Below are 15,784 nucleotides of genomic sequence, written 5' to 3' on the forward strand. Positions count from 1 at the left end.
TCCCTCCATTTTCTAAACACAAAGTTGTTATTGCACCATTCCGCGAATCTAGTCTCTACATTTAATACAACGTGTAATTTCCCCCCTTTTACTGTATTCCCTTTGATTTAGTCACTCTTGACTCTCCTTTTGCTCTGGGGCCAACGGGGTTCGCCGTGGGGGGCGCCTTGAAACCGCCCCTCCTTATCTCCTTTCATCGTTCTGCGCGGGGCCGCCTTGAAACCGCAGGGGCAGTAATTGCTTTTTTCAGGCAGCCCAGTGCGGACTGGCCAGCAGCCAATCAGAGCCTTGTTTACACTCGGTGATTGACAGAGATCTGGCAACGAGCCAGCCAATCAGGAGCCTCGCAAGGTTGGAGCCCCGAGTTTTAACCCTTTACCTCCGCGTATAAACAAACCTGGACGGGAATATTAGCCTATAGCAGCTCATATATTTCGACATGGAAACACACAAGCCCATATCCTTCCACTTTTAATTGGCTAAATTAGTGAACCGTGCGCAAGGCTAACCCCGGGGACAGTAATGCTTTCAAATTACGCAGTGATTCAATTTGTGTGTGTGTGCGTGCGCGCGTGCACGTGTTTGTGAGTGACAGAGACACGTAAACAGACATAGCGTCATAAAATAGATGAAAAATAAAGCAACTTTATTAACCCTTTCTCCACACAAAAAAAACAAGCTTATCTGCATTCAGGTGCAGTTTACTGTTTTCAATTAAACGGCAGTCATTTAAATACGTGGCATATTGTTGGATTTAGTGAAGCTGATGAAGAAGAAATGCACGTCCATGTACAGAGCATAACCTGCACTATTAATACCGAGAGGATTTAGGGACGAAGCGGAGAAATTGCATTGATAAAATCACCCTATAGATGTGCTCCCAGTATCCCAGTCTGCACATTTTCCCTGTCAAACTTATACTTAACTTTATGCCTGTCAATTAAAGGTCCTAAACTCCTCTTATCTTAATGTGGGAGAGGGGGAGGGGGGCAAAAATGTCTTGCTTTGCGAGCCAACATGCTCACTAAATCAGATACAGATTCTGCAAATAAGGATTTATTTAGCAAAACACATGCAGTGGGACGAGTGAGAAAAAAAAAGCTGGATTTCCCTAAAGGAGCATCAATAAAACTATCACATCATCGCTGTCACACAGCAAAATAACGATACACTCGGAGCGCATGCAGCATTTGAACTGAACTGCAGTGGGATCACACGGAATAGGCTAGATGCTGTTTGCTCTCCACCAGTGATCACAAAGTGCAGGCGGCGCTGCACGGCTCCAGTTCCTCTCCTCTCCGCGCGCTGAACGGTGCCGAGCGGTGCCGCCTGTCTCATCGCATTTGCTTGCGCACGCAGTGCGCCGAGGGCTGCAAATCAAACGCCCGCGGTTTTGCTCCGCGGCTCCGGCGGCTTCCTCATTGGCTCGGAGCGGCAGCCAATGGCGGCGTGTGTTTACCGTCGAAGGGGGGGGTGGGTGGGGGGTGTGTGGGATGTAGGAAAGGGTAGGGCGGGGAGGGGGGGCGCGGGTGGAGGGGCGCCTCACGGGCACGCTTTCACATTGTCGTTCTCAAACCAATAGGCCTGCGCGTTCACCCCTCCCCGCGCACACACACACACCCCTCCACCCCCCCCTCCTCCCCCTCCTCCTCCCGGCGTGTCTGAGTCTCCGGCTGCATGAACGAGCCTCGATTCACTACAAGCCTGAACTTCTACGATGCGTCTCTCCCATACCTCAACTGACTGCACACCACAGTCTGCAGCAGCATAGGATGTAATCAATCCCACATGTTTCATCTCTGCGACTCGGGGATTTTCACTTTGAATATTTTTTGTACTTTTCTTCTTTCGTTGTGACCGAGTCGCCACGCAATGGATGTAACTTGCCAGTAAGTAGCAAATTATTTTTTAATGCCGCGTTTTATAATCCCTGCCGTATTGTAGCTACTGGATGTAAATGTGAGTTCAAGTGCTGCACGCGAGAGGATCTAAATGCACCGTTTTATTTAAATGGGGATCTATTTTTACAGTTTACTCCGCGAGCGTTCACTGTCACACCTCGAGAGAAGTAAACAGTAAAACGCGAGTTGATGTGACTGCTAACCCTTACAGAATAATAATCTGAAGACAGTCTGTAATTAAAACAACACGTCTCACGATTTTACTGTATTTTGAAGGGTGTACATTCAGGTCTCTCCTGTCCAGTCTGGAGCTGTGTGTGTGTGTGTGTGTGTGTGAGTGTGTGTGTGTGTGTGTCACTTTTTTTTTTTGATTTGACCTCTCTTCACAGCCAAATTACTTGTGTGTTGCTGATTCATTCAGAGGACTATTCAAAAGCACTCGCTTTTCAGCGCGCCTCCACACGCCCGTAGTTTTATAGATTCTAAATTGTAGATTATTCTTTGTTAGTTTCCTATTGTGTGTGTGTGTGTGTGTGTGTGTGTGTGTGTGTGTGTGTGTGTGTGTATTCGAGGGAGAGGCAGACGGGGCAGTTTATTGCAAACTGCAGTGCTCCCCGCACCCCCTCATCGGTACGAAGCCTGACGCAGACGCCGGTCTGTCTTCGGCTCGGCCGGGCTTGTCTCTCCTGCGTACTCGGCCTCTGAATACCCGGATTTAGTGTCTCGTTTATGCTTTGCGACTTCACTTTATTGCAAAATTGTTGAAGGCAGTGAGTTGGCCTCTGAACCTGAAGCCACTAATTCCCCTTTTTTTAAATCTTTTGTCCAAAGGTCCACGCATTTATGATTTAATGGATTTCTGTTCAAATGGCACAAACTGCGTATTTTGGAGGTTTGAAACCTGGATTGCACGTGACCTGAAAATACAATTCTTTGCAGATGTGCTGCTTTTCGTGCGGAGTTCGTGTTGTGTCGTTTTCACCAGTATTGGGGCACTTTTGTAGGGGGGATTTTCGTCTGGCTGTGTTTGACCCTCTGCAGGGCCAGTGGTGTTGGAGGTGTGTGTGCGCGCGTGTTTGGGAGATGCGTGTGCGCGCGCGTTTGTGTGTGTGCGTGTGTGTGTGTGTATGTTTGGGTAGCCTAGTGTGTATGGGGTTTTGGAGGAGCCTGGATGAAGTGGAAGGAAGTCTGAACGCCTTCCACGTAGACGCACACACACACACACACACACACACACACACACACACACACACACACACACACACACACACACACACACACACACACATCACAATACAGTAGATCCAAATGAGCACCCCCCCCAAACTGTTACGCGCGATCTGCTCACGTCTGTTTTGTTTGCGTGGCGAGCGATAACACGGGATTTATATCCAGGTTGTTAAATGTAGCTGAGTGGCTCTGTGTTGACATGGAATGTAAACACCGAGGACGTGTGTTTACGGTCCCAAAATTTAAAAATGTATAGACAAATGTCAGCCGAGAGTGGTTTATGATTGATGTCCCGTAGAGAAGGGCCATTGTTTCTCACAGCCTAGGGGACAGGAGAGAGTCCATTTTGCCTTCCCCAGTGCGCTTAGCGGTATAGCCTGCGTTTCTCTCCCGTCTCACCCTCGCCTTTCCCCCCCTCTCGATGTCGACTGGATGGGGGTCACAAACCAGAACGTGGTGCTGCACCAACAAAAGGGAAATGAAGTGATTGAAAATGCACTTGCACTTTAGGCCAGATTCTCCTTAAGGGAAGCGGTGTGTGCACGCGTTGGATAGTTCGTTGGGAGTGTTTGACCGGGAACACCATCGCTCTGTCAGCCCCGCTGAACTTTGGAGAACCATCCTTACCCCGAGCACAATTCCCTGAAAGTTGGGAGTCCTTGAGCAGCTTGTCTGTGCGCGCGCGCGCGCGTGCGTAAAGGAGAATTGAATCTCCGAGCTCGTGCAGCCTATATATTCCTATGCTCTTCATAAGCCCCTGGTCCACCAGAGCATTTGATATTTTCTTTGTTCCTTTATCGTCGGTTCCTGGGAGGTGCTATCAGCATCTACAGAGCGCTGGATGGACGTGCCATGCATTGAGAGGCCTAATGGATGGACTGCTGAGGTGTGTTTGGGTGAACGCAGGCACCGAGCTCTCACTGTCTGAGCCCTATTTAAGTAAATGACCTATAGGCTATAAGGCATACATATCAAGTCGATGATTTCCTAGTCTATTTCGCTGTTTATTGCCCCGCTCTTACGCAGCTGGGGCATAAAGGTGATTTGATTTGTGTTTGTGATTACAGTGTAGCCCATATACAGTATACCGTGTGTGTAGCTGATGCATGGTGTTTGCCATCGCCAGGAGGCGAGGGGGCCACAGCCGCTGACCCCCGTAGGAGTTGACAGAAATAGCTGTTTCATCACCGTTTCCATTAATAAGCGACACCACAAATACGAATCTCGGTTACGATGGTGCCAGCAATAAAAAAAAAAAGGGAGAAAGAAAAAAAAGAAAGACAAACATTAAAGGTGAAACAAGTTTGGTATGGTTAAGCCATAAAAACAGAAGGCAGCGAAGTCAGATTACATTTTTAAAACGCAAAAAAAAACCTTGATCCGGGGCAGGAATGTGTGTGTGTGTGTGTGTGTGCTACTAGATGTTATATTAATCCCATGTTTTATTGCTTTAAAAAAAATCATAGAATAGCCTGTGCTCTGAAGTGACGCGACCACATGTTAAATGAGCGTACAATGGATCCGATTTTATGACAACTGAACGTGGATAGAAACTTCATTTGCATAAACAACGACGCATTAATCAAAGCGCGCGTTTCTTTCTGCCTTTTTTTTTGGCAACTGTGGGAACTCTGAGGTCGGCGGGATAGATATTAGTCGCCATAATTTAGGGGTTTGTGCGCTCTTGCTCACGAGTATTGTGGAAACGGTTTCCTTCATATGTTAGTATGGAGGGGGGGGGGGGGGGGGGGGGGGGGGGGGGTGCAGGGTAAATCCACACAAACTCACTTCAACCACCTTTCTATCTGCAGCAGACTCCACTCACCTTCCTGCGCTGGCACACGTCGTCGTTAAACGCAACGCGGAGGACAAACTAGTGAGCATAATAGGCAAATGTGCTCGTTGTTGTTTTTTTTGTTGTTGTTTTGGTGAAAACCGAATTGCTTTTGTAAATGCCAGGCTGTTTGTCTAAACGCGAACAGCGACTGTCTCTCAGCTCAGCCTTTTCTCCAGCACCACATCCCTGGTTGGCTCATTATTGTCAGCGCTTTGACGCGTCTCCTGCTCTCTCTTTTGTAGGACATGACGGGGACTCAGTTTCTACGCTGCAAAGCCGAAACTCCGCTCAATGCGAGGGGAGCCCGAAGTTCATAAAAAGGGATTATTTGCATCTGGGCGCCTGAGACCTTCGGTGCCTCCGGATTTTACGTCGGATTTGGGATTTATCGGTTCTCGACGGGATGGAAAGCCGAGATTTCGCTCCTCCGCACCACCTCCTGACGGAGCGGAGCGCGTTGGTTCACAGCGCCGCGTCTCGGATGGCGCCAGGCGGCCACGGCTCCGTGCTTCCAGCCTGGGAAATACTACTCATCCCACCTCTCCATGGCTCCGCACTCAGGTCAGTTTTCAATCAGCGCTTTTCGTGTGTGGGTTTTTATATATATATATAAAACAAAAATGAATACTCTCTTTTGTCAGAATGTGCACCGTGTTACAAACTTGGTCAACCTTAAAGCTGCTTGGGACGAACTTGAATTTTACTGTGGGAGGAAATTGCTCAGAATTTGGGTCAATTAGAAATTATTAACAAAACAAACAAAACAAAAAAAGCTCAGGCATCTTAAAGTGGTTTATGCTTTACTTTATTTCATGACCTGTTTATGACATAGCTGCTTTCTGTGTGTTATAGAAAAATAAATATCATTTCCCAGTTTAATGTTTCAGCCTCGCGTAAAAGCAAAAATATGGAACACGGAAACTTGGCAAATTAGATTAACTTTAAATTTACGGCGTGCCCCCCCTTTTTTTGTTTGAGACTTAAAACCTCTCTTTTTAGAAACATTCTCGGATTATTCGCCTTTATCACACACGGATTATTAGGCGTTTCCAGTTGTATAATCTTGTCATAGATTTATATGCTTTCATCAATTAGTAAAGTACTAATCATTGCCATTTGAAGTAATTAATTAGAAGTGGGTAATTCCACTGCTTATATTTCCCATTAAACAATAAATTAAAGCTATTAGCTGACTACAGTTTCTGTGCAACGTTTCCTCCTTCCTCCTTGGCTCCGGGGGCCACGGTGGGTTTGATGCTGGTGGGTTCGGGGGAACATGCTGGTTTGTACTGGTCACAAACTGGGGGTCGCGGTGGTGGAGGTGGTGGGAGTGGAGGGGAGCTCTGGCTAATAGAGGTGCGGGTAATACCAGAAAATCCGGTTTCTATATTGAGCGGGGACGTGACGGGGTGCGAATGGGTTGACAGTGCATGCATTAGATTTAACAAGTAGCTTTGGTATCCTGTCTCAATAGGGGGAGGGGTGGGGGTGGGGGTGGGGGGGTGCGTGCATGTGCATGTGTGCGCGTGTGTATGTGTGCGCGTGTGTAGAGCGAGAGAAAGGGGAAAGAAAGAAAGGCTCTGCTCGAAATCATACAGTGTCTATAAAGTGGAGTGACTGGATGAATGTAAACGTGCTCGATGAGAAATCTCATTAATTATCATTCATCAAACGCGGCGGCTTCTTTAAATAGACGTTGAGACTCGCGGCCTATGAATGAATGATATTGTCTGTCGTGTGTAGGATCCACACATCCTATGTCGCCACTCATTTGCATATTCATTAGTTTTACACAACAGCAGGAGGGAAACGACGCAAACGTCCGGTGCGCAATTTTAACTCATATTTCTTTAAATATATATATTTTTTAACAAAATACGCAATTTCCACTTTTCCGTCCAAATCCATTCAGCTGTGTTGTTTTCAGAAACAGGAACCAGTTTTACATCTGTGCCTCAGGTCCTGGTTCTGGTCTTGGCTGCAATTCACACGGAGGAAGCCTGATGAAAAATATTATTTTTATTAGCTTGTTTTGTCTTCAGATATGTTTTTACATGAGCATACATGCTGTTTCTAAAACTGTATCGTGTATGTATACACTTCAGTTTTTCTAAAGTCAATTTACAATCTACACACAGGACTAATAATACAATATTTATATTTATTATTTTTCACAATTTAGGAATTTAAAAAATATATTCTAAAATGTAGCATATTTCATCGTCTTTATGTCTAATAAATGTGTTAATGTAAATGCAAAGTGTACATAATGTCTCATAAAATGTATAATTTTTCTGCAACGCAGCTATATATTACAGAATGATTCACATTACACAATTAACATAATTACAGTTCTACAATTTATTTAAAAGTATTACACAATAATTCAATTTATTTTAAATAAATACAATATTTTCCATAATTCCAAAGACATTTAGCTGCACGTTTAAAATTTGACTGAAACGGTTTTACCAAAAATGTGGCAATGGCATATTTTTAAACCTCTAACTGATGGCGAGATTGTTGCTTGCATAACAATTTAAACCCATTATACAACACTTTGACTGATGTCGTACCTGCTGACATATATTATGGTCAAATTTAAAGATGATTCTGTAATGTTGAAAGGGGAGAAAAGTGTAGTAATGCACGGTGATAATGCTATTGAAATATATTCAAGGGGGCCTCTCACTGGGTCTCAAGGTGCATGACACTGTATTGAGATTCCAGATATCCAGACTCTCCATGCATGTCCCTGATGGGGTTTTGACTGACATGATGGGCGTAGAGGATTGTTGTTTTGGGATGGGGGTTGGTGTGTGTGTGTGTGTGTGTGTGCTGGGACGTTAAGATGGGGGTTACCTTTGTGCTTGCCCCCCCTCAGAGATTCAGAGAGCTGTATGCCTGGCCCTAGGCCTCGGCACAGGGGGTAGATACGATGTGGGGTTGGCCATACCAGGGCAAGGGGGGGTGCTTTCAGATCTTTGGAAAGAGACACACACACATTTCTAACTTCTCACAAGACCAAACTGGGTTCATTACTTACAGTAATTCATAGTATTAAAAAAAAAAAAGCCCCCCTGTTTCTTCATATCCCGGAAAACCTGCAATCCATCAATTTTGCTGAAGCCTCTTATTTAGATCAGCATGGTGTCTTCTTGAATATGGTTGCGCTTGACAAGGTGATGGAATGACAGCTGCATACCAACGGCATAAGATTCAACCCCCCCCCCCCCCCCCCCTCCCAATTGATAAAGCCCCACAATGATATTACACAGGCGTTTAGATTACTGATAGGAGCAGAAAGCCTTTGTCTCTCGTTCCCCTCCCTGTTTCACTGCTTTGCTTTTATTCCAGTCCCCCTCTCTTTCTTCCCCTTTTCTGTGATGTTAGCCCCTGGGCAGTAGCCGTGTGTGTGTGTGTGTGTGTGTATGTGTATGTGTGTGTGTGTGTGATTAAGGTTAGGTTTAGCCTGCAGTAGCACAGGTGTGCAGTATTATGGAGGGCGTGGCAAAGCATGTCATTGAACAGGTGTGTTACTTCCCAGACAGCAGACGGTTTTTGTTTACATGATTTTGTGTGTGTGTGTGTGTGTGTGTGTGACCTAGTAATACAGACAGAAAGAGCGCCCATTCATGTCACATGTGTGCATGCATGCACAGCTGTACACACACACACACACCCTTAAAGGGTTTCTATCTTAAGCCGCTTGTGTTTTGTACTTTGAATAAGTAATAAACCATAATCAGAATGTTTCGGTTGGAGTAGATAACCTCTGCCGCTCCTCTCTTTCTTTTCTCTCAATCTTTCCTCTTTGACCTTTCTTCTTTCTTCTTCTTCTTTTCTCTCTCTCCTGGCTCTCCCTGCTTCCCGTTCAGTCTTGTTAGTGAGGCACAAGATCCTGCAGCTAAATCCTGCGACTCTTTGCTATAAATGTGCTCCGCTGTGTGTGTGTGTGTGTGTGTGTGTGTGTTGCATGCAGCCACCCTGTCCATTCATCATGATGCTGTCTGTAACGTCTCTCTTCTCTTGGAAGTTTCTCGGCTTTGGCTTTGATCGTCACGGCTGCACATATGAGACACGCCCCTTCACACTCCTACCTGCACACACCTTCACACACAGACAAGTAGCGTGACAGAGAGAGGGAAGATGGCGTGTGTGTGTAGTGTGTAAAAGGCCCTGCGAAAGAATGAGGTGAAAAGAGAAAACAAGCATGCAAATGATAGATGGATGGAGCAGAGGAAGAGAGGGAGGAAGAGGAGGAGCAGTGGGAGTCGAGAGGCTGAATGTTTCCACCTGGTTGGTAATCCAGTCAGATTACCGCTGCCTGACGGCGCCCACTGGCCGCCATCCTCGACTCCTCAGCCTACCGCATCCGCTGCTTCTCAAGAGTGCGCGTTAGTGAAAGCGAGAGAGAGAAGAGACGCTTTCCCCCGTGTGTGTGTGTGTGTGTGTGTCTGAGATGAGTCAGCAATGGATGAGCCTCAGACATCCCCCCCCCCCACCTCACCAGTGCTACCCAGGGTACAAGGGGCACATCCCGGGTGCAGTGTGCAAGACGACCCCCTGTGTGCCGGAGACAGCTGGTGGGGGCTGCAGCCAGCCGTGCTGTGATTGGACGCAGTGAGGAAGGAGCAGAGTGTAAACTGTCAATTCAGTTCAATTCACGACAAAAAAAGCACACTTAAAATCTACATGGACTTTTAAGTCAATATTGCACTGATGCAATACAGGGTTAATTTTAATCAAATTAAACATTGTGACCCAGTTTTATTGTTTTATTATTACTTTTGATTGATCTACATTTAAATATGATTTATAGCTTCTTTTAAAAAACATACTATTTATTTGCTGATTTATAAATAATATGTGGATCCTTTTAACCGCACATTTGTGACACTTTTAAGATAAATTTTAGTTTAGCCAAATCACCAACATTAAGGTCAAAATTAACACTCACTCCATACTAATTCTGTAAAAAACACATTTTACATTATGCACAATTTGGAAGAAAAAAAACCACATTGGAGAATTAATTTTACACCCGCATCAGTACTGCACTTTTCACGACTAGAAATAAAATATGCAACAAGGCCAAAGAAATCAGTTAAATGAGTCTGACTGTTTGAAATGTGTTGACGCATTAAAGCATTAAGTCATTAAGTAAAGCCAGTAGAGTCATTAAAGGCATTTCCATTACAAATTAGACTCTTGCGCTAGCTTTGATATTTCAAGCCGACTATGGCACATCATTTAAATACATTCCCGGACCCAGTCTAGTCTAATCAGATTGACCTCGGAGTAACTGTGACCGCCGACTCCAGCCGTCTGAAAAGGTCACATCAGCGGAGCGATAAAAAAAAAGATAAATAAATTGGAATATATTAGCCGAGCTGATGTTGGGAGTTTGGAGCGAAGCACGCGTTTGTTCTGGAGCACATTTGCCGCACTGACAGAAGACTTTTGTCTCATCTCCAACTCCCATCCAACATGTGAACAGCTGCTTATTGTCGGTAGCAGTGATTTGAAGGGAGTGGGGTGCGTTTGGTTGCGACATCTCCGGGGTGTGAACACACACCACCATCTGATGACTTGGCATGTGAATGGAAAGCGCCAGACTTCCTGTGCCCATGTGCTCTTTTTTCTCTCCGTCGCTCTCCTCTTCCCTCTTTTCTTCTTCTTCTTCTGTCCCTTACTGGCCAGACCTCCCCTCCACACTGTCTTCCTCGCTCCTCTTTGACCACATGCTCGCCCTCCCTCTTCCTCCTCTCCTTCTGCTTTCCTCTTTCACTTCCCCTTCACTCTGCGTTCGCTCCTCTCAGATTTTCGAGTGGTCCTCCAGCCCTCCTTCCTCCTCGCAGACATGTACCTCCCCACTCTTCTCGCTCCCCCCTTCTCTTCTCAATCGATCCCCCCCCTCCCCCCCCACCTCTTATATCAAGCTCCCATCTCTGTCTAACTCCCCACACGCCCATCGCCTCCTCGCGTTGTTAGCAGCCCGGCTTCTCTCAGCACTCCTCCTATTTCTGTCTTAATTTCAGCCTGCTCCCACATCTTTTCCACATTGCCTCATTTGTTTCCCCCCCCCCCCTCCTCCTCTCTCTCTTCTTGCCTTCCCCTCTCCCCACCATTCGGCCGGTTGTTAACGGGCCTGTCCCGGTGCTACTCGGCCCATAGCCAACTCACTAAATCAGAAACGATTGGAGGATTTGGCAAGAGGGAGCGAGGGCTCAGCGCAGCGCCTTTGAAGTCAGAGAAACGAGAGAAAAATGACATTTTAAACAGCCCGCAAAACACAAGGCTAAAACAGCTTCTTACTACAGGAGGAGGGGAAGCAGTGTGTGTGTGTGTGTGTTCATTTAAAAACACACTATAAGGTGTTTTATGTGAATATGTGGCTGGATGATATGAATGCATGAGAAAGTCACCAGATGTGTGAAAAGAAAGTGGCTATTCGCGTGCGTACAGACAATATAATTCCCTGATATTTTATGGCTTTCCACTTCTTCAGAGGGGTCAAGGCGATTCCCTGTTTATGCGACGTGATAGAGAAGTGACATCACTTTGTGGTGGTGGTGGGGGGGCAGACATGATGTCACAGTCTCGCCAGATCCACAGGTCTGAACCCTCTGAAAATGCATACCGCAAAGCAGAGGTGTTGCAACCACGGCAACCCCTTATCGCGACACCTGAGGCCGACCGGCTTTCATTCAGTCTCGGGGTCACATTTGTGACTCATCGTCACTCGAGCTGACTTGTTTGAGTCAGCCGGGGCCCTTTTTTCTCTGCAGTTGTTGCGTTTTGGCCCTCTATTCGATTCATTTCAGCTCTGTTTGGCTCATTCATATTGTAATGGCCTCCATTCAGGCGGGTCTGTGTCCAGTTTGTTTTGCTGTCAGGGGCTCAGATGGATGGAGGGGGCTGAAGGTTCATCTGGAGGTGAGGTTAAAGAAGGCAGAGTGGTCAGACTGCCGACTGAATGCTACACCCTTCAACTTGTTCGGAGTCACACCGCTGATTGAACAGATTGTGGGTTTGGTGTGAAAGACGGCTAATGTGCTCCTATCTAGGAAAAATGTTTGCGTGCACGTGCGTGTGCACATGTGTGTGTGTGTGTGTGTGTGTGTGTGTGTGTGTGTTACGGGAGTAAGAGAGTAAGAAAAAGAGAGAAGCAGCTGTGTGGAACAGCATGGATCGTTACACAGTGACACACATGAAAGCATTAAGTATATTCAGGAGCCGTCGTTGAATATACATGGAGCTGTGTGCAGCTCTATATAAATGTGTGTGTGTGGGTGTGTGTGTGTGGGTGTGTGTGTGTGAGAATCCACTCCCATGCTCCTGCCCGAGAGTGAGAAAGAAAACAAGAAAAGAGAGCACGATAGAGAGAGAAAGAGAGGGGGAGAGAGAGAGAGAGAGAGAGAGTGGGGAGAAAAAAAACAACAACAACAAAGATCCGTCATCAGTCATTCATGGCTAATCAGTCTCGTGGGATGTGCACACACACACACACACACACACACACACACACACACACACACACACTGAGTGCTGAGGTCCTAATCCTACTGGGACTGCTTGTGCCTCTGTGTGTGCCTGTCTAAATTTTGGATCCAGCCTGATTAGAAGCACACTCTCCCCTTTTGCATGTCTCTCTCTCTCCCTCTCTCTCTCCCCCTCCCTCCCTCTCTCTCCCCTTCTCTCCGTCTCTTCTCCTCCACGTCTTTGATTGCTGGTAAAGTGTCTCTTCTCCTTCTCTCTATTTTTCTCTTTTGTCTCTTTAATAACCGCCTACTGTCTTTTCCGGTCGTTTTGATGTGTGTTTTTGTAATGTTTGGAAGCATGTGTGCATGCATAATATAGGGCAGTCTGTTGTGTGCGAGTGTGCACTTATCTCCGCTCTTGTGTGTGTGTGTGTGTGTGTGTGTGTGTGATCACGGCTGCTCGTGTTTGTGTGTCAGTGCACGTTTGTACGTCTTGCTTCATCAGAACCTCTGAGTGTTGGTCTTGTCTGCGTTTCATCGGCTCTTCCATTTGTTTAAGCTCTGTCTTTATCAAAAACAAAAAAGTCAAATACGCTTAGCGGCATGGATGTTAGAGTTATTGCCAACATTTAATTACACATTTCTGAAAACAACACTTCATACGGATAAATAGATAATAACAAGAAGACAATCCAGTTGATATATAACAGAAACCAGTGGAACAAAGGCTTGTGGGTTTTCTCCTCAGTTGTGACATGCAGATACATATTGCAGCTAAGAGACCTGTTTTGCTGATCTGTTCCAAACATGTGGGCATGTTTACCCTCATTTCTTTCTCACAAGTCTGTATAATTGTGTGCATCCAGGAAGTAAAGCTCTGTCTCAACGGCTTGCAGTGCAGAGTGAAAACAGTTTGTCTCCTTGGTAGCAGGGCTTATTATCATAATACTGATACATCACGATACAAAATTGCATAAAAAGCGACAACAGCATCAAATGTGTTCAGCTTTTGTACATTACAAAATCTGTCCAACGATAAAATGACATCATTAAAGACATTGCGTGTACCTGTTTCAAGGCCAGGCCGTGTGCCGTATACTCGTTTTTCTTCCACTTTCTCTTTCTGGCTAGAATGAAGGAACGGAGCGTCGTAATAAAGGTGTGTTGACTGACAGAAAATGAAATGCAACTATTTTGATAACCCATCAGTCTTTGAATTTTTTTGAAGCTGAAATGCCAAATATCCGCCGTCTTTTTAATATCATTGTGAGTAGAAGGTGTTCTGGTTTTGGTGTGCCAGTTGGAGAAAGCAAGACGCTTGAAGACATTACCTTGGCCTCTCAGAAACGGTGTTCTCACTGGCTGTTTTTTCACATTTCACACACTCAATGATGAATTGAATAATCAACAAAATAATTGGCAGACTGATCGACAATGAAAATAATTGTTAGTTGCAGCCCTGAAATCCCCCCCCCCCCCCCCCCCCACTACCCAATCCATCAGCCTGTTCTCTATTCTTTTTTTGGGGGGGGGGTTTATCCCGCCCCCCTTTCTTTGCTCTTTATTTCCTCTCCGTTGATCTCTCCAATAATCTTTTATTCCTGTGTAAATATTACAGCAATGAGGGAATATAAAGAATGGAAAAGCCATGCTGAAATAAGGTCAGACTAGGTTATTCTCACCTGCTGTCTCTCTCTCCCTCTCTCTCTCTCCTGCTCTGTCACAGGCTCCCATCTTCTCTCGCCCTACTCCTCGCTCCCTACCTCCCTCCTCCCCCCGCTTGCTCCCTCGCCGCCTCTCTCTCCTTTTCGCTGTCTGTCTTCTCTCTTGTTCAGTCTCTTCCCTCTCTCTCTCTCTCTCTCTCTCACACACACACACGGTGACTGTCTGACGCCCACACACACACACATGCAGCACACACGCACACACGCTGACACCTGCATGTCGAGCCGTTGAGGGTCTCATTTAAGTAAAGTGCTTCTCTAGGAACCACAACCCCTCAACTCCGATGATGGAGGGTGATACGGAGCGGCGTGGTTGAACACTCACACGCACAGTTATACATAGACGCAGACACACACACATCCTGCTCCCGTGTTGCTGAGATATGACTCTCCGTGGCGCGGGATTGAAGGAAGCACTGTAGATGGCTTGTAAGTAGCACACTGTAATAATAATGTGATATTCGATCCCCCCGTAGGGATATTCACCTTTTCTCGGCTCAGCCCGCGAGGGTCAGTTACAGCAGTGGCAGGGCTGGTACAGATCCAGTGTCTTGCTCAAGGACACTTCAGCAGGGTGGATGTTGGCCGCGCTAGTCAAAGGATGTTGTCCTCCGCCCCGCGTGCTCTGCTGCGTAGGTGGCGTTTGTTTCCACTGGAGTTTGTGCTAACTTTAGCGGCAGGCACGATCGCGCTGCTGCAAGTCTGAGGCTCCGAAAACAAACCTTCACAGAAATAAATAGGATTGTTAAAAATAGTGTTTTATTTTTGGTGAGTTTAGTCGACAATAAAAGTTATTTCCAGACCCAAAGAAACACATCGGTTTGTGCAGGGCTTGTCTGACTTTTTTTCTCTCGACAAAAGAAGGTTCTCTAGACAATATTAAGAGCATTAACATAGCAGCAAACAACAAGATGCAATGTAAAGTTATAGCGGAGTAATGTCTCCCTGAGCAGAGAGTGAAGTCACGCTCCCACTTTGTGTGTTGTAATCTGAGTATTCCTCGTGCATGTGAGCGTGTCTCACTGTCGCCAGCTCAGTTCCCCCTCCGCTGATGCACTGTTAGCTGCTATCCGCCTGCTCAGCTGTCTCGAAGCGGTGTGGAGGCAATAGAATAGATTACTGCAAAAATGTATTATATATATATTAAAAAAGCGTTTTCATTCATACTTACTTTTTGAACAGTAAAATGAAATATAGGCCATTATAGTACTTAGTGGATTTAACAGTTGGGGTAGTTAATCCTTTCATACTTATAGTATTGCAAACTGTACACAATTCCCACAACCAGCCGTAACGAAGCAGTATTAGCTTGAGTCTTGTTGGCGTCCACATGATGAATTTCAGTCTCATATTAACCTTCTTTTTACTTCTATGTTTGCTCTCCACCAATTCCTATCTGGCTCTTTCACCTCTTAATGCTACGCTTTGTTTAATAGTTAGTTGCTAACTTTTTTTGTCTGCCGTTCTTAGCTTTTCCGAGCTTTCTTGCAGCTGGAAACGACGCTATGAGGGAAACCGTAATGTTGCAGGAAGCCAAAACAATAAGCCGAAAGATGCTAAAACGCTCCGTGGAGCTTAACTGTGTCGTGAGAATCACCTTTCATATAT

At 45.9% G+C, this 15,784-nt stretch overlaps 1 protein-coding gene across 1 annotated transcript in view; it reads left to right on the forward strand.

Moving 5' to 3' along the window:
• The first annotated feature begins 1,749 nt into the window (after positions 1-1,749).
• bahcc1b (BAH domain and coiled-coil containing 1b) overlaps positions 1,750-15,784 on the forward strand; it is a 52,574-nt gene continuing 38,539 nt past the window's right edge. Inside the window, 3 exon segments of the mRNA XM_084040527.1 lie at positions 1,750-1,889; positions 5,211-5,475; positions 5,477-5,529. Coding sequence (XP_083896653.1) covers positions 5,372-5,475; positions 5,477-5,529 — 157 coding nt within the window. The 5' untranslated portion in view covers positions 1,750-1,889; positions 5,211-5,371.

Source organism: Eutrigla gurnardus (assembly GCF_963514095.1).
Source record: "Eutrigla gurnardus genome assembly, chromosome: 22".
Taxonomy (NCBI): domain Eukaryota; kingdom Metazoa; phylum Chordata; class Actinopteri; order Perciformes; family Triglidae; genus Eutrigla; species Eutrigla gurnardus.